Source organism: Acinonyx jubatus, chromosome A3 (genome assembly GCF_027475565.1).
Source record: "Acinonyx jubatus isolate Ajub_Pintada_27869175 chromosome A3, VMU_Ajub_asm_v1.0, whole genome shotgun sequence".
NCBI classification, from domain to species: Eukaryota; Metazoa; Chordata; class Mammalia; order Carnivora; family Felidae; genus Acinonyx; species Acinonyx jubatus.
Window position 1 is genome coordinate 131,733,304 of NC_069388.1, and position 26,643 is coordinate 131,759,946.

General features: G+C 39.3%; 1 protein-coding gene across 15 annotated transcripts in view; it reads left to right on the forward strand.

The window, feature by feature from the left end:
• The window catches only part of KIDINS220 (kinase D interacting substrate 220), a 101,370-nt gene that overhangs the window by 31,718 nt on the left and 43,009 nt on the right, over nt 1–26,643 (forward strand). For all 15 annotated transcript variants that reach the window (XR_008289700.1, XR_008289701.1, XR_003426947.2 and 12 more), the window contains exons 12-22: nt 2,450–2,627; nt 6,275–6,439; nt 7,701–7,880; nt 8,705–8,870; nt 10,782–10,933; nt 11,114–11,403; nt 12,619–12,759; nt 13,424–13,667; nt 13,833–13,921; nt 15,374–15,518; nt 20,012–20,174. Coding sequence is in view for 9 of the 15 variants with exons in the window: in XM_027077819.2 (XP_026933620.1) it covers nt 2,450–2,627; nt 6,275–6,439; nt 7,701–7,880; nt 8,705–8,870; nt 10,782–10,933; nt 11,114–11,403; nt 12,619–12,759; nt 13,424–13,667; nt 13,833–13,921; nt 15,374–15,518; nt 20,012–20,174 (1,913 nt within the window). In the remaining 6 variants the exon portion in view is untranslated. The remainder of the gene's footprint in view (nt 1–2,449; nt 2,628–6,274; nt 6,440–7,700; nt 7,881–8,704; nt 8,871–10,781; nt 10,934–11,113; nt 11,404–12,618; nt 12,760–13,423; nt 13,668–13,832; nt 13,922–15,373; nt 15,519–20,011; nt 20,175–26,643) is intronic.

The window sequence follows — 26,643 nt, forward strand, 5'->3', positions numbered from 1 at the left end:
GTTCATGACCTGAGCTGAAGTCGGATGCTTCACCGACCGAGCCACCCAGGTGCCCTCATCAAGTGCCCCCATAGTAAATTTAACTTGAAATTGCTTAATACTTTATACAGAATTAATCCCCAGTTTGAGTTTGTTTTCATTTTAAATGGAGTTCTTTTCTACTTTCAACTGATTCCCTCCCATAAAACGAGTGAATTGATTTCTGTACAAAGTAAGAGATATTAATAAATTTTTCCATCTAAATGTATGATATGATTTGGGCTCTCCTAATCCATAATAGACTGAAGTTTATCTTCCTATTATTCATGAGACAATTAAACAAACAAAAAAACCCACAGAATCAATATGTATTAGTATTTTATTTTATCAAGAAAACACCACTGTTTCAGGAAAAACATAACAAAAAATCTTCCCACCCATCATTACCACATTTATATAATGTCATATAAAAGGAAGGAAACTTTAATGTTGAAAATTAGGAATGACAGAAAGTCAAAGAAGAGATTTTGAAATTGAATATATTTAGGTTTATAGAAAACTTCCTGTATTGGCTGTTTTTCTCATTCTGCTGTTACTTGTTTCTGGCTCTGATTCCCTAATTTACAATAAGGAACCCACTGGATTAAGTGCCCTTTAAGATTCCACATGGCCTCATTAATTCTGTAACATGCCATTTGTAAATATTTGTTGCATACTCACTAATAGATTTCCTGAAGTTCTCGGTCTCGACACCCTTGTGTGTGTGCCCTGCCTCGAGTCAGCACACACTTGTGACAGGCACACGTGATACTTGGGGCGGTTGTTCACTCATTCAGCACACACTTACTGAGGATGGGTAAGGTGGTGGTGTGCTAGAATTTGGAATACAAACCTGTAAAAGTCTTGATCCTGGCTCTTCGTAGAGGATTTCATAAAGATACACTAAGAATGAAGACTAATGCTATTTCCACCTAGCCTATCAGAGATCTCAGTTTTTCTTCTGCACATTGGCTGCAGGTGTTGATATCTTCCCTGTCTTCCCTGAATTTTCAGAAACCTTGTGTCTGGCAGAAGTGACACAAATGATATTTCTACCTTCTCACAGATTTGGGGATAAGAAATGGGGTTCAGGTGGGGAAATAAAATGATGAAATCTGATGCAGATGTGTTTGGTTTGAGGGCCCATAAGACATTCAGGACGCCATGACCAGTAGGCATTGGGAAGTATAGGACTAGAATTTGGGCAAGGAATCAAGACTAGTGGTCAGAATTTGGCAGTCAGTTACCAAGAGATAAGAATTGCATGGGTGTGACTAAGGTCATCAATGGGAAGAAAGATCAAAGCTGAGGTCAAAACTTTACTTACGGAGTGTGTCACATCCTACTTAGTTTTATAGTTTGGATATTTATCTGATTTTTCCTGTTATGTTGTCAGCTGTTTAAGGTCAGGGACTATTTTGTCTTCCAACCCCCCAAGTGCCCAGCTGGTGCCTTACTTGCATGGAGTGAGTTCAGAACATAGTTATTGTGCCATGTGTTTAGGATGTAGAAAGAGAATCTAGAAATGGAAGAAGGAGACCCAAAGCAGAAGATGAAAGTCAAAATCAAGACAAGGTTGTGCCATAGAAGCTGTAGGAAGAATACTGCAGGTCATTTTCATTTAGTGTTTCTAGAGGGATCAGGGTTGGCGAGAACTGAGAATGTCATTTGTTAACTGGATCAACGTCTTTAAGAGATGGTGCTGGTGAAGTAAAAAGTGGGAGAACACATCACGGACCTAAGGTTTTTGTTTTGTTTTGTTTGTTTGTTTGTACACGTTTTCATGAGTGTTGGATGTGAGTACAAACGTGATTAGAGATTCTAATACGGGAAGAAGGTAGGTTGATGGGCTGATGTAGGGAGGAGAGCAGGAGAGGTCGCACTGGCCGGAGAGGGGCGCACGGAGTACGGCAGGGCTCCACGGGAGAGAACTGCAGGACAGGGTTGAGGGCTTAACATGGTGGAGGCTGCTTGGCAAAGGGCACGGGAGCAGGTGAGATCACTCGTGTCAGATGGGGTATCCGGATAGGCTGTGAGGCTTTCCAGACGAATGCAGAAGAAAGTTGTGCGAGAGGGTAGAAATTCGTTGAGGAAAGTGAAGGGCGTTGTGGACAAATAAATGTTTGGATGAAGGCTGGCAGCGGATGGGCGAAGGGAGCCCGTTGCTTCTCTCTCAGTGGGTTGAGGGGAGGGCAGAAGAATGACTTCGTTCTCCAGGGCTGTGGGAGAAAGACTACCCAAGAAGAGCTAGGTAGGGAGCTAGAGAAAGAAATTACAGAGAAGGTAGAGATAAAAATTCAGATTTATTCACTGTGTCTGAAAAACAGGAGAAGTTCAGATTTTTCATTATGTTACAAAACATGAAAATTGTTACTCTGTATGTGTTACATGGAAAATACATGAAAGTTCAAGTTTCCTGCCTATTTTACAGAAAGGAGACACGCCTTTGCATATTGCTATCCGTGGGAGGAGTCGCAAACTGGCAGAACTTCTTTTAAGAAATCCCAAAGATGGAAGGTTACTTTATAGGCCCAACAAAGCAGGCGAGACTCCCTACAACATTGACTGTAGCCATCAAAAAAGTATTTTAACTCAGATATTCGGAGCCAGTAAGTATTGGGTTTTGTTCCTGACTGAGCTTTGAAAAAATGAATGTTACGTGAAAGTTAAGGGGCCCATAGCAGTTTGGCATTTATCACTTCACTGGAGATTGTGAAAGTTGAGGAAGCTATTACTTTGCTGTGGAAAAGTACTCCTTCCTGCCTAAAGCTCTTCTGCATTGTCCTGCAGTGTCTACATCGAGTACATCCAGAGTCAGCAGTCGACGTTTAAGACCTCTGAAAGTCTAGCCTGCTTTTCTAAAAATCTCCCCGTTCTCCTAGGCGCGCGCACTTCGTGTTTTTACCAAAACATGCCCTGTTTTCCGTGCAGCCTGACCGCTTAGAGTTCCCCGTGTTTGCTCGTGTTCTGCCTGCCACAGGTCTGTCCTCTCCATCCCCGGGAACGTCCCTTACCTGTCAGTCTTCTTTCTCCAAGCCTCCTGTCATTTCTCCCCTTCTCAGTGACGTTTTAACTGATCTGCCTCACCAGGCAAAGTTTTTCCTAGTTTGAATACTTAAGCATCTTTACGTTTCCTTTTCTAATACTTATTATACCTGGCCTTTTATTTTATTAGAATTTCCTCCCTTCAGATTCTAGGTTCTTCAGGATAGGAACCATCTCTTCTTATCTTTATGTCCTCTGTAACATCTAGCATAATGCTTTGAATATTGTACTAAAATGGTTTTTGATTGAAAAGAAAGTACATGCACATATAATCATTCATATGTGGTGTTTTGAAGTATGGAACAATTTTCTACTAGAATTAAGAGAAACAAGCAGGAGATAGTAGAATCCCACCACCTTGTAGTTGAGCTTCTTACTTAGATACTGTTTTTACGTATGATTCTGTTGTATTGAGTTCTTATATTTTAAAATACTTTTTAAAAAAATATTTTTATTTATTTTGAGAGAGAGAGAGAGAGAGAGAGACAGAACACAAACGGTGAGGGGCAGAGAGAGAGACAGAGAATCTGAAGCAGGCTCCAGTCTCTGAGCTGTCGGCACAGAGCCCAACGCGGGGCTTGAGCCCACGGACCGTGAGATCATGATGTGAGTGAAGTCAGACACTTAACTGACTAAGCCACCCAGGCGCCCCTAAAATATTGTTTTCTAATTATAATAATGCACACACATTAAATTTCTAGAATAAAGATACAAATATGGTAGAAAGTATAAATTTCCCGTTGTCCCCTATCTCTTAATTCATAACTGTTTGAATGACTTAACAGGATTTTCTATACATTTCTAAAAATGTTTTATGCTACATATACAGCCTTAAAAAGTAATAATTGGGTCATACCCATATTATAAAAGTTTTAAATAATTAACTATATTTAAAAGCTAATGTATATATATTAAAAGCTACAGTAAACATCTTTGGACACATATCCATTAAGCTTTATTTTTAGGATTGTTTTCTTAGAATAAATGCCCAGAAGTAGAATTGGCAAGTCAGTGGAGGCTCACAGTGTGGGTAGACTTTTCATATGGTTATAACAATTTCTTCTGCCTCAGGCCATATCGTGCAGTTCCCCATAACCTTGCGAATGCTAGATATCTCCAGCCTCCTTAGTCTATGCTAATCAGATCAATGAGAGAAAAGAATCTCCTGTAATTTGCAGTATAAAATGATTAGTGAGATTGAGATCTTTTCTTATGTTCATAGGCCATTCGTAGTTTTGCCATTTTCCTCTGTGTATCCTTTGCCTACTTTCCTCCTGAGTTTTTGCTAGTTTTTAAAAATTGGTTTTAAGTGTCTTTGTGTGATATAGATATTGACCCTGGGTCCATCCTATATGTTGCACCCCTCTCCCAGCTTCTTCCTTGTTTATAGTGATGGGGTTTTTATTCCTCATCTAACAGTTACGCAGTTTTGTAGTGTATTTGTCAGTCTTTTCCTGCAGTTCTGGCCTCAGTGTTATATTGAGAAAGGCCTTTTCCATGCACTGATTTAAAACATTTTTACCCTATATTTTCTTCTAGCATTTTTATGGTTTCACCTTTTGCATTTAATATTTTAATATTTCAAAAACTTACTTTTATGAGGTATGAGATGTATAGAGTTTTCATTTTATTTTTTAAAAAATAGGTGGCTCATGCACTGTTGGTTTGAATGCAAACTGGCGCAGCCGCTCTGGAAAACAGTGTGGAGGTTCTTCAAAAAATTAAAAATAGATCTACCCTATGACCCAGCAATAGCACTGCTAGGAATTTACCCAAGGGATACAGGAGTGCTGATGCAGAGGGGCACTTGTACCCCAATATTTATAGCAGCACTTTCAACAATAGCCAACTTACGGAAAGAGCCTAAATGTCCATCAACTGACGAATGGATACAGAAGATGTGGTTTATATGTACAATGGAATACTACTTGGCAATGAGAAAGAATGAAATCCTGCCATTTGCAGCAATGTGGATGGAACTGGAGGGTATTATGCTGAGTGAAATAAGTCAGTCAGAGAAAGACAGATCCCATATGTTTTCACTCATGTGGAACTTGAGAAACTTAACAGAAGACCATGGGGGAAGGAAGGGGGAAAAAAAGTTACAAACAGAGAGGGAGGGAGGCAAACCATAAGAGACTCTTAGATACTGAGAACAAACTGAGGGTGGATGGGGGGTGGGGGAGAGGGGAAAGTGGGTGATGGGCGTGGAGGAGGGCACTTGTTGGGATGAGCGCTGGGTGTTGTATGGAAGCCACTTTGACAATAAAGTATATAAAAAAGTAAAAATAAATAAAAAATAAAAAATAGATGGTTCGCCTCTCCCAGCATCACTTGCTAATTCCTCCCTCGTCCACTGGTTTGAAGTGCCACTTAGCTCTACGGTGCTCTAATTGTTATAGCTTTGTCGTGTATTTTTTATTCTCCAGAAACAACTACTCTTTCTCTGGTAGTCTTTTAATATTTTTTCTTAGCTATACTTACGTGTTCTGACTTTTCGATTTTTCAAAAATTTCTGTGGGATTTTGATTGGAATTGTCTCAAAGTGATAAATTAATTTGGTGAGAATTGCTGTCTTGAAGTCATCGAACCTTTCTGCCTGGAGCCATACGATGTCTCTCTTTCTCGGGTTACTGTATTCTTCAGTGACTTTTAATAGCTTCTTTCTATAGGTATTGCACATATTAAATTTATTCCTATGTGCTAGTTTGTGTTTTAATCATTTTATTGATTCTAAAATGTACATTGTTCCCCATTTTAACATCTCTGAAATTGAAATGTGTCTTACAATTGATGGATGAGAGAGCATTGTGTCATAATTTGGCAACACGTTTTTCTTTCTTAGTTGTACATGATAATGATGCATCTTTTTTTTTCAATATATGAAATTTATTGTCAAATTGGTTTCCATACAACACCCAGTGCTCATCCCAAAAGGTGCCCTCCTCAATACCCATCACCCACCCTTCCCTCCCTCCCACCCCCCATCAACCCTCAGATGATGCATCTTACAGTAAGCAGGTAGGTATCTTAAGTTCAATGAAATACGGTATGTAAGAATTAGTACCTTTGAACCTATTACACAGGTCTAACCATTTAAAATAAGGCTTTTTTCCTAATGAAATCAATAATCGATAAATGAGACTTAATGTTGCTTTCTAGTGGTAGTGTCTGTTTTTAATGTAAGGAAATGGTGTGTTTATAATTACAGGACACTTGTCTCCTACTGAGACCGACGGTGACATGCTCGGTTACGACTTGTATAGCAGTGCCCTGGCAGACATTCTCAGTGAGCCTACCATGCAGCCGCCCATCTGTGTGGGGCTGTATGCACAGTGGGGAAGTGGCAAATCCTTCTTACTCAAGAAACTAGAAGGTAAAGGGCATGCTTGTACAAAGTCTGTGTGTATAGTGAGGTTTCCTTCGGTGTTTTTTCTGAAGTAAAGACAAAATAGATTTTTATGTATGGGTGTGTGTGTCGCACAGTTTACTACATTGAACGTTTTATTGCCCTCCAGTTGATCCTGCACACGATCATTTGATTTCTCTTCCTAAAACAAAATCCAGTTGTGTTATAATACGCTTAAGACCCCTTGGTAGCAGATTTTCTGCATGTGCTATTTATTGTTATTTTTATTTTTATTAAGTAAGCTCCATGCCCCACTTGGGGCTTGAACTCACGACCCCGAGATCAAGAGTTGCCTGTTTCCCCCACTGAGCCAGCCAGGCAGGCGTCCCTGCATGTGGTATTTATAATCGTCCTATTCAGAGCCCCTCTTAAACTTGTCAGTTAGTATGGTACACCCACCAGCACTGTCTCTCGTGGGGCCCCGTGCTGTGGGCACAGTCACAAGGGCTGTTGCTCTTGCAAGAACAGCCTAGACACTTTTCCTGGGTTGTTCCCTCTGTTAGGAGCTTCATAGACAACCCCTCCCCCCCCACCGGCCCCCACCAGCCTTTTGATTGGCAAAATCTTACTCATTCCTCAAGGGCAGGTTTCAGTATTACCTATTAATTTTTTACCAGGTTTTGTGGAAGGAATGACTTGTTTAGGGCTCATTTGGGCTCCGCACACACCTTGAAGAGCAGTGATTCTTAAATGTGATTGGAGGGAGAAGGGGTGAGGAGGAGAGAGGAAGGGTCATGATGTGTAGTTTGAAGACACATAGCAAAGTAATGTTTTTCAGTTTTGGGCATGGAAATAATACCTTGTTGCTTATGTAATACAAACCACAAAAAATAAATATCAACAAAATCTTGACAAATGGGAATATATGAAAGGATGTGTGCACCGTCAGTGTGCAGCAGGAGAGCAGGTGAGACCAGGGTGGGTGTGCCCCTAGGGAAGGAGGCTTGGAGGCTTATCTGAGGAGAACTTTGGCTAAAATGGTTAAGTAGCAGCACTCTATATAGGGGTTTAGTAAGTGCCCGATATATGTCTATACTGAAAATGTGAACATTTCAAATTCAGTTTGAAGTTGTATTTCTTAAAAAACTTGGAGGGAAAGAAAAAAACTACACCTGTTGCTAATATCACACTGCATGTTGACTAACTGGATTTAAGTAAAAACCTGGAGGAGAAAAAAGTTGCGTTTCTTAAACAAAACAGGACTGAGGCCTTCTTATTTCTCTTTCAGATGAAATGAAGACTTTTGCCGGACAACAGATCGAGCCCCTTTTTCAGTTTTCCTGGCTTATAGTATTTCTGACTTTGCTGCTCTGTGGAGGGCTCGGTTTACTGTTTGCTTTTACAGTTGACCTGAATCTTGGAATAGCAATATCATTGAGCTTCTTGGCTCTCTTATATATATTTTTTAGTAAGTTTTTGCTTTTTGTTTTTTTCCCAAAAATAGAGACAATGTCAAAACTCATTGTTTTATTTAAAAGAGTATCTGTATCTCTTAAATGTATCTATATTTATAAAATATAAAATATTATCTATAGTTCTTAAATATTATCCATATCCCGCCTCTAAGTGATTTTCATAATTAAGTGAGAAAAGGGATCTTTTTGCTATTTTAGAAGTTGGCCCAGAGGAACATTGTCCACCACCTGGCTGGAGTAGCTGGAAACGCTGGTGGAGCGCTCGTTAATATTGAAGCAGAACTATAATTTGTTACACTCGCTTTTTAATATGTTAATGAATTACTGTATTTAAGTCTTGTTTGAAAGCGAGTCTTCATAGCCGTCACTGGCATGCTCTCGGGCATTTTGATCATGACTGTGATCTTTATTTTATCTGAAAACAAAGTAAATAAAACGTAGTCCTGTTCTTGGGGGATATCATCAGTTGTAAAAGAGGAAATAGATTCCCTATCAGAGGAGCCGGTGGTGTAAAAAAATGATAAACCCCAAGTCATGTACATTTGAGTCTGAACTAAGTGATATGTTTCTGTTTAAGGCATTATCTTTCTGATTGTGTTTCTTATGTCATATTTGAGTGAGTTTACTTTTCCGTTTTCCACGTACCTTCTCTATGTCGGTTACTCGGTTGAGGACTCCTTTGAGGAGGCTAGGAGATAGCCTGGCACCAGGGAAAGTCCTGTACGCCTACCTCCCGTTGCTTGATATTTGACAGTTTGAGAAAAGAGGCTGCTTGAGTAATGACTGTCAAATAATTGCTTAATCGTTTACTTTTTAGTCGTCATTTACTTTGGTGGCCGGAGGGAAGGAGAGAGTTGGAATTGGGCCTGGGTCCTCAGCACCAGATTGGCGAGACACATCGGCTACTTGGAGCTGCTCCTCAAGTTGATGTTTGTGAACCCGCCTGAGCTGCCGGAGCAAACCACGAGAGCTTTACCTGTGAGGTGAGTTAGTCCCGTGATGAAAGTAGCTTTGGATAAGATGGAGCAAAAATGAAGTGTTTGAGCAAAAATGCCTCATCTCTCAGCGTACGTTCCAAAAAACATTGGTTTCGTGAATTTTTTATGTGAGAAATAAAACAACATGTCCTGGTTGAGTGGGTTTGAGAGACACTTCATGTCGTACCTTCCTCTTGTACATAAAAGGATCGGAGACCTTTTATCCTAAAAAAAACCTGGTTAACTTTGATTTAGCAAATTTTTTCAGAGCATAAACCTTTCCCCTTCCCCCCCCCCCCCCCCACCGTTTATGACACCTTTTCCATCCTTTGGGGACACTTTGAAGAGAGTGCAGGACCTAGGATGGGTCCTGGCATCCCCTTGCTTTAGCACGTAACCGTGGCAACACAGCACGCTCTCTGAGCAGCTCTTTTCTCGCCTGTGGAAATATATTGACTTGCCTGTCTAAAGTTATTACTATCAAATAGGAAATGCATGAGAGAACAGTTCAGAAATGGTGGAAAACATGTATGTCAAGAATAAAGGAAAAGTGGAAGGCTCCAGGGGAACGTCAAGTGAAAAACAAAGTACAGAATTGAAAGCCAAAGGAATTCAATAGGAATCAGCAGAATATTTAAATGTATATGAAATGATTAAGAATTTTAAAATTATTTTAAGATAAAATGTGTAATCTAAGAGGAAAATAATTGGGCCAACCCAGATGAAACATTGAAGCTATGAATATAAGAGACAAAAATAAAGGCAAAAACTTATGTGTAATTAGCATATATGATTAGGTATTAGGAGAAGGATTTATAGATGAAAAGGTAAAATTAAAAAGTTAAGAAAACATACAGAGTAGAATGAAATAATTGGGGGAAACATTTTTACAGAAAATATATTTTAAATTAATGAGATGGTATTTTTTTTAAAGTCTGAACAATTAAAATAGCATAAAACAAGGTCACACAGTATAGTACAGTGGGGTCTTAGATTGTATTTGAAAGCACTGCTTATCTACTGTGTTGAGATGGACATTTAATTTAGGGATGGCAGGGGAGAAAGGAATAGATACAGAAATCATATCCACCCAGAGGGTCAGGAGGCAAACAACTCAGTTATTTCAAAGAACAACTGTGAAAAGCATATTTTACAACTTATTTTTAAATCCCTGGGAAACGTTTAAGCTGTAAGTAAAGCATTCTAAAACTTGAGTTTCGAAATGGCATTTAATTCTTAACAACTGTAGGATTCTCTCCACTTTCTGATCTCTCTGTTGGCACTTAGCACACTTTGTTTGGGCAGCTCTTTTGGCTGCGTCCTTTTCAGTCAGCGTGCCCGCGACCTGTTGAGACAGACGTCTGATGCTTTGTCGGAACTCTGTCGCCTCTTGCTACCCTGCTGCTTTCAGTGAGAGTTAATGTCCTATAACTCTGCTACCTTTAGCTTTGGTTATTGCCTTTTCCTGGGACAAGTATGTAAGATGTTAGAAGTGGTCGATCCCTAATTACAAGTCCTTTTTCCTCCTCAGAACTTTATTTTATTAAAAAATTTTTTTGTAATGTTTATTTTTTATTTATTTTTGAGAGAGAGAGAGAGAGAGAGAGAGAGAGAGAACGGGGGAGGGGCAGAGAGAGAGGGAGACACAGAATCCGAAGCAGGCCCCAGGCTCCGAGCTGTCAGCACAGAGCCGGACGCGGGGCTCGAACTCAGGAACCAGGAGGTCATGACCTGAGCCGAAGTCGGACGCTTAACCGACTGAGCCACCCAGGCGCCCCCCTCCTCAGAATTTTGAACACAGTATTTTAAAAGGGACATTAAGAAAATGTAGGGTAAGTGATACAGAGATGATGTATGTGGAAATTATTTGTGTCTTTAGATACCTGAGTAACAGTTTATTCCCCTTTTCCCCCCAAGGTTTTTGTTTACAGATTACAACAGGCTGTCCAGTGTAGGCGGAGAAACATCGATGGCTGAAATGATCGCGACTCTGTCGGATGCTTGTGAGAGAGAGTTTGGCTTTTTGGCAACCAGGCTCTTTCGAGTATTCAAGACTGAAGATACACAGGGTAGGACGCCCCTCCTACGTCTTTGTGTGTGTGTCGGGGTTGAGGATGGGATGAGTGTTCAGGGCATTTCCGTGAAAACATGAATGAACATCAGAAATCCCTATGCCATGACTGTAATGGTTAGGACTTCCTAGACACTTGGTGTGTAAATAATTGTTAAAACCGTCTGTTGTCTTGCAGGCAAAAAGAAATGGAAAAAAACGTGTTGCCTCCCATCTTTTGTCATCTTCCTTTTTATCTTTGGCTGCATTATTGCTGGAATTACTCTCCTGGCTATCTTCAGAGTTGACCCAAAACATCTGACGGTGAATGCCGTCCTCATATCTATCGCGTCGATAGTGGGGTTGGCCCTCGTGCTGAACTGTCGTACGTGGTGGCAGGTGCTGGACTCTCTCCTGAATTCTCAAAGGAAACGCCTCCATAATGCTGCCTCCAAACTGCACAAGCTGAAAAGTGAAGGATTCATGAAGGTAAAGCACTCATGGGTCATTAGAAGGTAATTGTAGTGTGAGTGTGCTCCCCTAACCATCATGGTGGGGCTTTAGGGAGTGGGCTCTCTAAGGGTCACAGTGGTGCACTTGTTTTTAGGTTTATTCCTGATTTGCCCTATGGAAATGTACATTTAAAGTGGAAAAAATGAAAACAATACAGATTTTTATAAAATAGACTTTTATAAGATACTCCTAGGAGTTAGGAGATTGCTCTACAGGTCACCTGCCCAATAGTAACAAGTGTCCTGCCTGATGATATGGGCTCCCCAGAGCCTGGTAGAGGAAGCAAGCACCACTAAAACATAGAAAATAAAGGGGCGCCTGGGTGGCTCAGTCAGTTCAGTGTCTGACTTCAGCTTAGGTCACGATCTCATGGTTCATGAGTTCAAGCCCCACACTGGGCTCTGTGCTGTCAGCGCAGAGCCTGCTCGGGATCCTCTGTCCCCTGCCTCTCTCTGCCCCTCCCTGGCTCATGTGCTTGCACGAATTCTCTCTCTCAAAAAGAAATTAAAAAAAAAATTCACGTACGTATGTATTTATTTATTTATTTTTGAGGGAGAATGTGTGCATACACCAGTCGGGGAGGGGCAGAGAGAGAGGGAGACACAGAATCTGAAACAGGCTCCGGGCTCTGAGCTGTCAGCACAGAGCCCCACGTGGGGCTCAAACCCACAGACTGTGAGATCATGACCTGAGCTGAAGTTGGACGCTCAACCGACTGAGCCACCCAGGTTCCCTGATTAAAAAAAAATTTTTTTTAATAAAATAATTAAACAAATAAAATAGGACCATACTTTTAGAACCAAAAGGGACTTTGTACAATGTCTGTATCCCCTTCCTGTCATCAAGGTCACTTGCTATCAGGAGCCAAGTGTAGTGTGAATCCTTTGGATTTGCATTCAGTTCCTAGCCTTTTGACTTTCAGAGCATGTGATCTTGGCAAGCAAGTCACTCAACCCAGTTTGTCCTTTTAAAGTGGATGTGACCATGTCCCTTGTAAGAGTGAAATGCTCTAATTTATGTAAAGTCACTTGATGAATTGTGAGGCACTCGCTGCAGTTTCAGTGGAGCCACAACTGGCGGCGAGGACCTGGGATCTCTTTTCTTCCCGTCAGGTGAGTGTCTATCAGTGTTTTCGAGAAACGTGCTTAAATTTCTCATATCTTCAGTGCTTCTATCCTTTCTCTCCTGCAGGTTCTTAAGTGTGAAGTGGAATTGATGGCCAGGATGGCGAAGACCATCGACAGCTTCACTCAGAACCAGACAAGGCTGGTGGTCATCATCGACGGACTAGATGCCTGTGAGCAGGACAAAGTGCTCCAGATGCTGGATACTGTATGTCGTGGTCATCTTCAAACTCCCGATTGTCCCCTACGTAGCAGCTGAATGACTTCGTGCATTTCTCAAATGGAATTTGAATAGTACTTTCTCTTTTGTAAAAACAGCCTTTTCTTAGTGTAGAAGCATAGCCAGTCAGTGTTTCATCACAAACAGATTTAAACAATTTTGGCCTAATGGCTGTGTGAGACCATGAAGAGAGTAGCTGTAAAGTCCATGGTGTGACTCCAGTTGCGGTTAGAATCAGAGGCAACAGTAGGGAGCCCGCAGAACTTGTAGTTTATGGTAAAGTAGGGCACATCGGTGGCTCTGTGAGGTGCATGACTGCGGAGAGAGCCAGTGTGGCCAGCACCTCATGTGTTTTCACAACTGTTTCTCATGTATGTTGATCTTTCCTTTTATGTAGACCATAAATATTTTAAAATAGGACAGGGTTAAGTATTTTCTTTGAAGGTTTCATCACGGTCAGATGGTGAGAAATTGTCACATGGTAAAAAATCACATTAAGACTTCAATGAAATTTGTTTTCATATGGAATAATATTTTAATAAACAATTAGTATTTAAAAATATAGTCACTAAAGGATAGATCTGGAACAGACTTTTTGTTACTTTGGATAGTATGAAATTTATGTCATAAATACACATTTCTTCTACCACAGGTCCGAGTTCTGTTTTCAAAAGGCCCATTCATTGCCATTTTTGCAAGTGATCCACATATTATTATAAAAGCAATTAACCAGAACCTGAATAGCGTGCTTCGTGACTCAAACATAAATGGACACGACTATATGCGCAATATAGTTCATTTACCCGTTTTCCTTAATAGTCGTGGACTGAGCAATGCAAGAAAATTTCTTGTAACTTCAACAACAAATGGGGACATTCCGTGCCCAGATACTGCAGGTAAAGATCAAGTTCCTCAGGTACTTCAGGTTTGAAGTAGTTATGTAGTTTTTGTGGTGACTCGCCTTTTACCTTGAAAAGTATTGTTAGTATTTCACTTCTCTTTAAATATCACGTACAACAGAATTTTGGTACAAATGGTGCTCTCTCAACAAATTCTTTAAGGGATACAGGAAGATGCTGACAGAAGAGTTTCACAAAACAGCCTTGGAGAGATGACTAAACTTGGTAGCAAGACAGCCCTTAATAGACGGGTAAGATGCCATTTGTTTTGAGCCAAATGCTTGTGCTGCTGTTGTTCAAATAGAACTAGGGTGATGCTGCTTAAATTATCTTCTGTAGATAGTGCATTCAGCTCGGCAGATACATTGGATTATTGAGTTTCCTTTCGGCTTCAGGTGTTTTTGAGGAAATGCCTGACCCTGGAGCCCATCACAGCTGTGCAGCGTGCAGCAGCCCCTGTCCTCTCCCAACCTGTCCCCAGCTGCCCTTCCGGACCTCCGGCCCGCGGAATCAGGATCTCTCAGTGAGATTTGAAAGCTCCCCAGATGATCTCCTCCAGGGTTTCGTTCCACATCAGGCTGTGTCCGTCCCGGGTGCTTGTTGCCACCATCGCTGTCCGGGAGGAAGCGCCCCGTGCTCCTCCTCTTGGCCTTCCTCCTTCCCAAGGGTCTGTGACGTGTGACCCTTTCTTTCCACCCACGTAGTGATTTTGTGTCCTGCCCGGCCACCTTGGGTTTCTCCTCGAACGCTCTTGTTTTCCCTGTCCTGCCCCATTTCTAGAACCCTCTTTTGTACAGATCGAGGGAGTATCACAGGAAGATGTCCGCTTGCAGTAACTTACAGCGCTAGTGCCGCTGAAGGACGGCTGAGCTGGGCTAGCGCTGGCACCATTTTCTTTTTCTGAAGAGAAAAATCCAAATCCACAATTTGGGACATTTTACAGAAAAAATGTGTCTTCTTCAGTGGTATTTTGATGTTTTGATTTCATGTCTCTCCCCTACACAAGTATGAATACAAAATGAACATGAATGACAATTGATAGCACCAAATTAAGAGGAGGGTATAGTTTAGCATTTTGAATTTGTCTCCTGGGAGTCTGGCCGTCTGGGCTGCGTGTGCTCGCATCCACCATTGCCTTGTTTCCTGACCTCAGAGGAAGGCTCGCTTCTGTTGTGCGCGTTCCTCCTCGAATTAGAAGGGATTCTCTACCCCACTCTGCCCACCTTGGTGCCTTTAATTCTTACGCAGATGTGAAGGTAGTTGTCACACGTTTAAACGTTATCTCAACATGAAAATGCTGAATCCTTAAAACTAGACAGAAGGTTGTTTGCTTTATTATTTCCGGGTTCCTACAGGAACTCTGAGTAAGATGGAACTTCTGTAAGAGTTTGATTGAATTCTCTTTACATAATTCTGCTTATTGCAAATCTTTAAGGCATTTGATTTTCTGTAACTGTACAACCATAAATCAAAACACATCTGAAGCTAACACACAGCATTTGATGCAGTTGCTGCTGATATTACTTTATAACTGTTCTGTGAAGATTCTGCCTCAGAATAATAATAATAATGCCTATTATTACTGTACAAGCTTCCCCTTTGGATTATTTCTGTTGTCATCATTACACATATACTAACTTCTCGAAAGGCCTTAAGTTCTCAGACAAGTATTGGTTCATTCTCCTCGTGATATACTCCTTCAGGATACTTACCGAAGAAGGCAGATGCAGAGGACCATCACTCGGCAGATGTCCTTCGATCTTACGAAACTGCTGGTTACTGAGGACTGGTTCAGTGACATAAGTCCTCAGACTATGAGAAGATTGCTTAATATTGTTTCTGTGACAGGTAACTTTTCTTCCTGTCTTCTGGTAGGTAATAAACTTTAACACATTCGCAGAGCAATTCAGTTTCAGAAACAGAAGGGTGTACTGTGTTCATACGTTTACACCGTTGTCTAGCACTTTCATTTGCATTGAGTGTACCTAATAAAACCTATATTAGTTTTGACAATGCAAATCAATCATCAGTTGTGCACTGTTATTTTTAAAACTTGATTTAAAAAATTTTTATTTCACCTCAGGTTTAATTTTTCTCTTTGTACGAAGGTAATTTTATGCTAATTTGTATGACTGAATATAATCAACTTAATAATTTAAATGTTGACATTCAGATTTTGTATGCTGCTCTTCTGTTTTATTTTCAATTATATTTTCTTTTTTATTGTGTTAAATATAATACATATAACAATTTACTGTCCTGACCATTTTTGTAGGTACACTTTGGTGGTGGTACATACATTCATGTTTTTGGGCAGCCATCACCTCCATCCATCTTCGTAATTGTTTTCATTTTCCAAAACTGAAACTCTATACCTGTTATATAATTGCCCACTTTCCTCCCTCCCCCAGCTCCTTGCGGCCACTATTCTACTTTGTCTCTACAGAATTTGACTACCTGAAGTACCTCATATATGTGGAATCATACAGTATTTGTCTTTTTGCGATTGGCTTATTTCACTTAATACAACGCCTTTAAGGTTCACCATGTTGTCGCATGTAGCACGTAGAGTCCTTTTTAAGACTGAATAATATTCCATTGTATGTCTATACCACATCTTGGCGTATCCATTCACCTGTTGATGGACATGTAGGTTGCTTCCATGTTTCCATGTTTTAGCTATTGTGAATAATGCTCTTATGAACATGAATATATCGTAATATTTTTTGAGACCCTGCCTTCAGTTCTTTTGAATATATACCCAGAAGTAGAATTGCTGGGTCACATGGTATTTCTATGTTTAATTTTTTGAGGAACCTTCATTTTGTTTTCATGGCTGTACCATTTTACATTCCCACCAACAGTGCACAAAGGTTCCAATTTTTCTACATCCTTGCTAGCACTTGTTTCTTTCTATTTTTTTTTTTTTTTTTGATAGTAGCCATCCTAATACATGAGAAGTAGTATCTCATTGTCGTTTGGATATGCATTTCCCTAATTAACAATGTTGAACATTTTTGCATATGCTTGTTGGCCATTCCTATATCTTCTTCAGAGAAATGTTTATTCAAGTCCTTTGTCCATTTTGAATTGGGTTGTTTGGGTTTTTTATTGTTGAGTTTTAGGAGTTCTCTGTATATTGTAGATATTGATCTATTGATCCCTTATCAGATATGTGTTTTTTAATTATTTTCTTCCATTCTGTGGGTTGTATTTTCCTCTGTGGATAGTGTCCTTTCACGTACAAAATTTAAAAATTTTCATGAAGATCAGTTTGTCTGCTTTTTGTTTGCATGCCTTTGGTGTCATATTCAAGAAATCACTGCCAAATCCAATGTTGAGAAGTTTTTGACCTATGTTTTCTTCTAAGTGTTTTATTGTTTTAAGTTACATTGATCCCTTTTGAGTTAATTTTTATATATGGTGTTAGGTAGAGGGTTCAACTTCATTCTTTTGCATGTTTTCATAGCACCATTTATTGAAAAGACTGTCCTTTCCCCACCTAATGGTCTTGGCACCCTTGTCAAAAATCACTTGACCATACATATGAGGATTTATTTCTGGGCTCTTCTATTCAATTCTACTGGTCTGTATGCCTGTCTTTATGCCAGTCCACATTGTTTTCATTACTGTAGCTTTATAGTAAGATTTGAAATAAGGAAGTGTGAGTCCTCCAGTTTCATATTTCTTTTTAAGGATTGTTTTGGTTCTACAGTGTCTCTTGAGATTCCATATGAATTTTAGGATGGATTTTTCTATTTCTGCAAAAAAAAAAGTCATTGGAGTTTTGACAGTGATTGCATTGAATCTGTAGATGACTTTGGGTAATGTTGCTATTTTAACAAAATTAAGTCTTCCAATCCATGAACATGGGATGTCTTAATTATAATTTAAAATGTTGAAATTCAGATTTTACATGTGTCTATTGTTTTAGTTTTCAAATGACATTTTATTTTAAATGTTTCTTTATTTTGAGAGAGAGAGAGAGAGAGAGAGAGTATGTGCATGTGCACATGCAAGTGGGAGAGGGGCAGAGAGAGAGAGGGAGAGAGAATCCCAAGCAGGTTCCATGCTGTCAGTACAGGGCCTGATGTGGAGCTCCGTCCCACAAACTGTGAGATCATGACCTAAGCCAAAATCAAGAGGCAGATGCCTAACTGATGAGCCACCCAGGTGCCCCCAAGTGATATTTTAAATAAAAAATATTGACAATAAAATTGAAGATTATTGCCCTGTGACTGAATTCTTTGCAAGGAATTCTGCTCTTCACCATGTTAATGCTTACATGTAAATGTAAATACTTATAATTTAGTTTGTAAGTATGTATTTCTTTCTTGGCATGACATTGAATAGTACTTGGTAATATTGGCTAGTGTTCACTCTGTTAACGATAGTTACACTGGAATTTGCTTTTATGCTAAGGTTGGGGTACATGCTCTGAACTAAATTGCAAGTGAGAGTGTGTCTAATATGTGTACAATAATTTTGGTAATTAAATCCCTTTAAGTGAGGTCTCAAACCTTATTAAGTTGATTATGTTCTACAATGGAAATGTTCTAGCGTATTATCAATAATATTTATGTACTTATTTAACAAATATATGGTGAGTGTCTAGATATGCCAGAAATTGGCCTGGGTATTATGGAGATAAGCAGCAAACAAGGTAAAATTCTTGACTTACTGGCGAAGACAGAAAGATATAAAAAGTCACGTAACAATAAGTGCCATAAAAACCTCATCTTCCCTTACCATTTAGCTTTGGAATACCCCTGGTGCAGTCATTGCTTCTTTGCTTTTCAATCTAAACCAGTTCCTTTGGTGATCTCATGGAGTCCCAAAGGTTTATATACCATCTACACATGATTCTCAAACGCATGTCTTCATCCTTGTTGCTTTCCAGTTGCCTACTTGATACCTAGTGGTGTCTTATATTCGTCTGATACTTAATATGTCCAAAATTGAACTTTTGATCATCTGCCCCAAACTTAATCTGCCCATAGACTCCCATCTCAGTTAATCCAACTCTTTTTCCAGTTCCTTGGGCAAAAAAAACCCTTGATATGTTTTTTTCTATATACCACCTCCAATCTGTAGTATGTTCTTTAGCTCTATTTTCTTTTTTTTTTTTTAATTTTTTTTTTCAACGTTTATTTATTTTTGGGAGAGAGAGAGAGACAGAGCATGAACGGAGGAGGGGCAGAGAGAGAGGGAGACACAGAATCGGAAACAGGCTCCAGGCTCTGAGCCATCAGCCCAGAGCCTGACGCGGGGCTCGAACTCACGGACCGCGAGATCGTGACCTGGCTGAAGTCGGACGCCTAACCGACTGCGCCACCCAGGCGCCCCTTTAGCTCTATTTTCATACTGAATCCAGAATCTGACCACTTCTCACCATTTGTAACATACTACCCTTATCCAACGCATCATTATGTCTCATCTGTATTAATTGTAGCAGTAGCCTAACTCATCTCCCTGCTGCTACTTTTTCCTCTGTGGTCTATTCTCCATGTGGCGGCCACAGTGACCTTTTGAAATAGAAACCAATCATCTTGTTTCTCTGCTAAGAACTCTATTATGTTTCCGTTTTGTTGAAAATAAAAATCTTAAGTCCTTACAGTTTCTTACAAGGCCCTTTTGATCTCTCTCTCTCTCCACCTCTTTCCCGACCTCTGACCTTATCTTCTACTCTCCTGTTCCATCCCTAACAGACCTCTTTGCCGTTCCCTGAAAATGTCAGGCATGCTCCTGCCTAAGGGCTTCTGCTTCTGCCTGTAATGATCTTTCTTTGGAGAGATGCATCATGGGCTTTCTCGTCTTGTCTTAACTCTTTGCTTAAATGTCAGCTTTTCAACGAGACCTTCCTTTTTCGTCTTAGATAAAATTACACTTCTTTCTTTGACACTCCTTGCTTTATTAATTTACCCCATAGAACTGATCACCTTTTAATACACTATGTCATATACCTACCAACTTAGACAGTTCTTTAGAGGATGAGGTCCATCATGGGTTCATTGATGTTCTGTTGTCTGATTGTTGAGACTGACACATAGTTCTGAAAGATTTTGCCTACAGGTATGTGGTCAAAGCAGTATATAGCACTGGTGGCAAATGACACAGCAAAAATTACTTTAGGATTAAACAGAATTGTGTTTAATCCCTAGGAGTTTTCCAGTACAGCTCTTTGGATTACAGAAGCCATATAAATACTAGGTTGAAATTTGTGGTGTAAATTAAATTGCAGTGTTTAAAGATTTAAATCATTTGTGAATATGCTAAATGTTTTGCTTAGTATAACATTACACATCTATGAATTTAAAAAACTGTTTTCATACTTTTTAAAGGGCGATTACTGAGAGCCAATCAGATTAGTTTCAACTGGGACAGGCTTGCTAGCTGGATCAATCTTACTGAGCAGTGGCCATACCGAACTTCATGGCTCATATTATATTTGGAAGAGACTGAAGGGATTCCAGATCAAATGACACTGAAAACCATCTATGAAAGGTACGTTGTCCGACCTCTTTATGTTTCACTTTATCTTAGATTAACTTGACTTTTCAGAAAAAAATTAATGCAAATAAAGCAAAATGAATACAAAATAATATACATGAAATGTATACTTCTGGATTCAACTAACCATTCTCATTAATTCCATTATAATTTTGGAGTTGTATTAGCACAGGTATATATCTCATGTAAAATTTATAACTTAGGTAGTTGAGTATATTCTTCCCTTTGCAGTGTAACTTACACAGTAAAAAAAGTTTAATAGTCCTATTAGTTTTATGTATTTATACATATGAAATGCAAACTGTGAAATGTTATTATTTGTTTCCATTTTATTTTTTATTCTAAGAGTCTTCATTGAATACTAAGGAGGTTCCATTTTCAAATCATTAGTGCAGGTATTTTCAGTTTTGGGTCTGGAGAGTTTTTGAAACTGTGAATACGGGCTGGAAAACATTCTTTGCGTTAAACAATAAAGGAATTTATTGCTCCTTTATAGTCAGTCATTTGAAGTACTTCTGAAGTTTTTACTTCTGATAAGAAATTGATTAATTTTTTCTTGAAAGACGTCACAAATCCTTTTTGTTCACCAGAACATACCTTCAGAGTTTCCAAGAGCTGCTCAAGTAAGCTATCTGTTAGAAACAAGGTGGTAGAAAGAAACTATACAGTTTCACAAATCTTGGTATAACTGAAACGATTATTTTAAATATAATTGAAACACTAATGAAGCATTTAGTGTATAGTTCATATATTAAAACTTTTAAGATTACAAAAAATTTTTCTTGAAGTATTGTCAGCATGCAGTTAGTTTTCCTTTGTTTTTCATCCCCATTGTTCATGTAGATATTTTATTTAATGTTTTCTGAGGTAAATAACTAGCTTTAGGCTTACGGAGGATGGCTGTAGTGTTAGTGTACAGATTTGAGGTCTTCCTGCTTTTGCTGTTTAATTTACACTAAATTCAAGTAGTTGTGTAAACCGTGTGCTGTATCAAGTAGGTGTTCCAGTAGGTGGCAGTGACACATAATTACTGCCGGCTGTGGAGAAGTGGCATGGAATCGTATCTGCTCTCTGGTATCTGAGAGAGTATCTTCTTCCCGTAAGACACAAGATTGGTTTTTCCCTTGGTTGTGCAGTAAAACGTTGTTTTATTTCGTAAGTTTTGCATCGTAACAGGTGTCGTGTAATGTGTAATGAGTGTTGGCTAGATGAGCTCAGTTATTGTTAAACAGTTAAAATTTAACTTTGGAAACTCTCTAACTTCTTACTAACAACTCATCCCAATGTAATGGGGTTTATTTTTCACATGGTGTATTTTTCACCCAAAGCGCCAGTTAGCATGGACAGGTAGTCCTTTGGGACTTCGTCTTATCCTTGAGCAATGGTGATGATTTGTGTGTCAATAAAAATATGTCTCAGGAAAGAATAAGCCTTCATTTAGGGACTAGAAACAGGGTTCTTAGAGCCTGTCTGAATCAGTATTGTTCCTGGAGCATGTATTTGGTTTCGGGAAGTTTGAACTTGTGGCCGCAGGAGAGCTGCTTGTGTCACAGGGCCCTCATGGAAGGAGGAGAGACTGCTCATCGTGAGCATTTTCTCCTTTTGGTGTCTGTGTCTCCAGCCTTCCTTCCTCAAGTGCCGGGTTCTCCGCCAGGAGCCTTAGTGCTCGCGACGCCCTGTGAAGCTCAGGTGGCTGGGCGGCTCCACGTCCTCAACAGGGAAGATTGTGGTTCGGAAAGTTTAACGCCCCAAAGTCGCTTAGCTTGTGAGTAGCAGAGGTATTTCAGTCCAGGTCTCTCAGAGTCCACAGAGCGCTTCTGTGCCCGCCACTGTTCTAAACACTTTGCGTTTTGACACCTTTTATTCTCACAGTCTGTGGAGTAGTGTTATTGTTCGTGTTTTACACATGAGAAAATTGAAGCCCAGAGAAGGCAAGTCACGTAGTGAATGTCTCACAGCCACTGAGTGGTAGGGCCGGGTCCCTGGCTCCAGAGCCACGTGCGAAGGGTACTGCCCCGCACAACAAGGTAGGGTCATCTGTGTTTTCTTCAGCTGCAGCGTTGTCTGGAGTATGTAAGGCACTGACATCTTAGGAGGAAGATGAAGTGTCTCAGGTTTTTACGTTTCTGTGTTCTCCATTTCTTTCTAGAATTTCACAAGATACGAATATTCTATTTAACACGTAAGATGGTTGATACAAATCGTCTCATTTACTGCAGTGACAACGGATCTATTAAGCAGGCATTGCTGTAATACGTTATTTTTTTTCTACAAGTTTCCTTTACCTTCGTAAAAACAGTTGTTACATTTTTCAGCACCCCACCCCCAGTAAAAGAGTAAATATAGTTCATGTCAGTTTTTGGTTTGGGTACAGAAGAGGACTCAAGTCAGTCTCTTTGTCTTCCTTTCGTTGAGTATATTGCTTAGAAGTACACTGTATCTCAGGATTACAGAAACACTGATCAACTTTTCACATTTGAACGGCTGCGGGCTTGAAGCCCCCAGCCACTGGGTCCTCTGCGTGTCCTGCGACGGAGGTAGGGAGTGGTTAAAGTCTGGGTCCCCGGGAGACGGAAGCACGAGGGTTGTGCAAATGAATAAAAGGTCTTTAAAGCCCTCAGAAATTTATCTTTCGGTTCAATCCAACAAAAATATATTAAGTGTTTATTATTTGTGGGTCCTGCTTCTGGATGCCGGAGGTACGGTTGTGAACAAGTACCTGTATATTTACTTTCAATCCAGCAGTCATTTACTTTGAATGTACACCTCCACAAACAAGAAGTTGTGCAACTTAAGTGTGCATTTATATAAGAACATTGGGGGGGCCCCTCGGTGGCTCAGTCGGTTAAGCGTCCGACTTCAGCTCAGGTCGTGATCTCACGGTTTGTGAGTTCGAGCCCCATGTCGGGCTCTGTGCTGACAGCCAGAGCCTCGAGACTGCTTTGGATTCTGTGTCTCCCTCTCTCTCTCTGCCCTTCCCCCGCTTGTGTTTTTTTCCCCCTCTTTTTCTCAAAAATAAATAAATAAACATTTACATAAGAACATTGGTTGAAGCACCATGATAGGGTATCTTGTAACTGTGGGAAAGAATGGAGAAAAACTCTGTGATTTACATGGAGGAATTTCTAGGACATAGTAAGTGAAAATAGCAAAGTGTGTAAGAGTGTACAACATGATACTGTTTGTATAAGAGAAGAGGGATAAGTGCCCCTTACCCGTTTATCCCATCCCCCCTCCCACAACCCCTCCTGTAACCCTCAGTTTGTCCTCCATATTTATGAGTCTCTTCTGTTTTGTCCCCCTCCCTGTTTTTATGTTATTTTTGTTTCCCTTCCCTTAGGTTCATCTGTTTTGTCTCTTAAACTCCTCCTGTGAGTGAAGTCATAGGATTTTTGTCTTTCTCTGACTAATTTCACTTAGCATAATACCCTCCAGGTCCATCCACGTAGTTGCAAATGGCAAGGTTTTATTCTTTTTGATTGCCGAGTAATACTCCATTGCATATATATACCATATCTTCTTTATCCATTCATCCATCAATGGACATTTGGGCTCTTTCCATCCTTTGGCTATTGTTGATCATGCTGCTATAAACCTGGGGGTGCATGTGTCCCTTCGAAACAGCACACCTGTATCCTGTGGATAAATGCCTAGTAGTGCAATTGCTGGGTCGTAGGGGAGTTCTATTTTTAGTTTTTTGAAGAACCTCCATACTGTTTTCCAGAGTGGCCGCACCAGCTTGCATTCCCACAAAGAAATGTTTTTGATGGAGTATTTTTCATCATATAATAAAAATAACTTGGAGTGAGTTTTTGTGGGGGGAATATTTTGTTCAAGTAAATATATATCTCCAATTCTATATTGGAGATGTAATGAGATAATTAGAACTTTGTTTTGCTATTAAATTAATCCATTATTTTAGACTTCAGCACTAGGTGGGCCTGCCATCCATTAATGGGTTGGATTCAGGGGGATTTTTAGATTTTTTTTTTTTTTTTTTTTTTTTTAGAAAAAAGTGTGTTTTATATGCCTACAAACACAAAGAATATTTTGTAGCTAGTCTAAGGAAAAGAGAAAAAGACAATGTAGTAAGAACCTTCGAGACTTCATTAAGGAGTTGACTTAATAATTGACTTTAAGATGATTTGGAATGAAAAACTATAGGAAGACAATTTGATTAACATATTGAAAGATCATATATTGGAATATGTTAGAATAATTTAGCTGACTATTTCTAGTTACCCATAGTTGAGTTCTTTGATTCCATTGCTTGTCATTTGAATAATAAGAAGTTTTATTTACAGCAGACAAAAGCAGCAGTATATAATTGATATTCATTTATTTTATTAAAGAAATCTGATTTGATAAAAACAATCAGAAAATAGTATTTTTAACGCTAGTAGTAAAATTTATTTTTTAATCCATAAAAAGCCTCATTTATTTTTATAGCAATTTGATGACACATCTGCTTCTTTATTCAGCTGAAAAAGAAAATGTTGGTTCTTGGTGTTTGGTAAAATTGCTTTGTTAAATTATTTTCTAAATTGTTCAACTTTTAACAAATGACATTTGATACTAACACTAGAAAGCAATTTCAGCTAATTAAGTAGATCCCTCTATAAACCATTGGAACATTAAGATGACATACTGTTCATTCAAGATTATTTTAATTGGTACAATTATTGTAATTTTCTTGCAATTATGTGTTGAGCTAAAAGCTTTTGTCTAGATCATTTGAGGGTTTTTTTTGTTAACATACATTTAGGAAGAAGAAAGGGAGTAAAATAAAAACTATAGATAAAGATTTTCTGTCTACTTTTTATTACAACGTTTTAGACAACCATTGAAATATGTTAGTATAAAACTTTATTTCTGGTGTTTTTCAGTAAGCATTTTAAGCAATGATAGAAGTTTTTAAAAGATCAATTTAAGTAGTTTCATGAAGGTAATGTTTTAAATTTTTGTTTTGACACTACTCACGCAATCTTTTACTCAGGATGATATGGTCAGAATAGTTTTGTGATAAGGATAATGCCATACTCTTAATTATTTAAAACAAGTTTTGAGAGAGCCTTAGAATGGTAGCCATGTTCCATTCATTGGAATAGCTATTTGCTGAATAGGCACTGTACGCATCTAACTTATACCTTTATGCTCAATTCAGCATCTTTAAATTATTCAGGTAGTGGTATTTCTGTACTTCGCATTTTTCATAATAAAATCTCGTATCTTATGATGTTCATACCTGATACTCAGCCAAAATTTTCCTAAGTTTAACTTGCTCATTTCTGGTTATCTCCTGCCTCCCTTAGCTTTCACTGACCTCCTTCCTCTTTCTTTTATATTATTTGTTGTCCCTCCTCCATCATGTGACCCAGATTATGCACATGTCTATTTCTGTCGCATGTGGATTTAAGTCGTGAATTTCAATAGCATGAAAAGCTGGATAATAGTTTAGATTTGTGAAGAAGTTGTCTCATCTCCTTTGTAGTACAAAGTACATCCTTTGTACTGGTGATATTTCTCCTAATTTTGATTTTGAGATACTAGAAATATTTATGCCAAACACTGTTTCATGCATGGTACTTTTGGTGCTTTTTATATATAGTGTAGAATCTTAATGAAATTCTATCTTTTTGATATGATGTGACTTCTCTGCATGTGTTGATGTTGTCACCATTCAACATTTATTAAATTACTGTCATGTATATAATTTTTGTTTCCATCTTTTTTCTCAAAACACACTTTCCCTGAATACGTATCCCGTAAATACTTTATTCAGGGTAGTTCTTGTTGAGAAGGGAAAAGCTGAGCAAAGACTTGAAGGAAGCAGGAGAATTGGCCAACTAGATATCTAGGGAAAGCATTTCTGGGCAGAAGGAACAGTGTGGACAAAGTTGTAAGACCAGAGAGTACCTGGAATGTTTCCGCAACAGCAAGGACAAGGGATTTGGTGTGGCTCGAGAGGATTCAGTAAAGCGACGGGGTGGGAGGTGAGGTCAGGAAGGTGTGGAATGTGGAAGATCGTTGTAAAGGTTTTGGCTTTTACCCTAAGTAAAACGGAGATCCGTTGCAGGGGTTTGAAAAAATTGTATCCGTACCCTGTATGCTCTAAGGTGCCTATTATTTGGCTCTATCAGTGTAACTTGGCGTAAGTCAGGGAATCCTATTGACCGAAGGGAGCGTATTTTGAGAATCCTGTGTTGCGAAGGGGATGGGAGTGGATCTTGGTGGGAGCATTAGGGTAAATGAAAAGTTGTGCAGAGTAGGTGGGGATCCCACAGTAAAGATGAAATGAATGATAGAGAATGGCACTTAACAGCGTGCCATGAAAATGAGAAAGCTAAGAAGTGAACAACATGTGTAGACAGTCTGTTGCGGTGTAGTGAAGAAAACTGGTTATCTCTAAACATCTCCATTAATTTATGACTAATTTCCCTGTATGTCTTTCCTGTTGTAATAA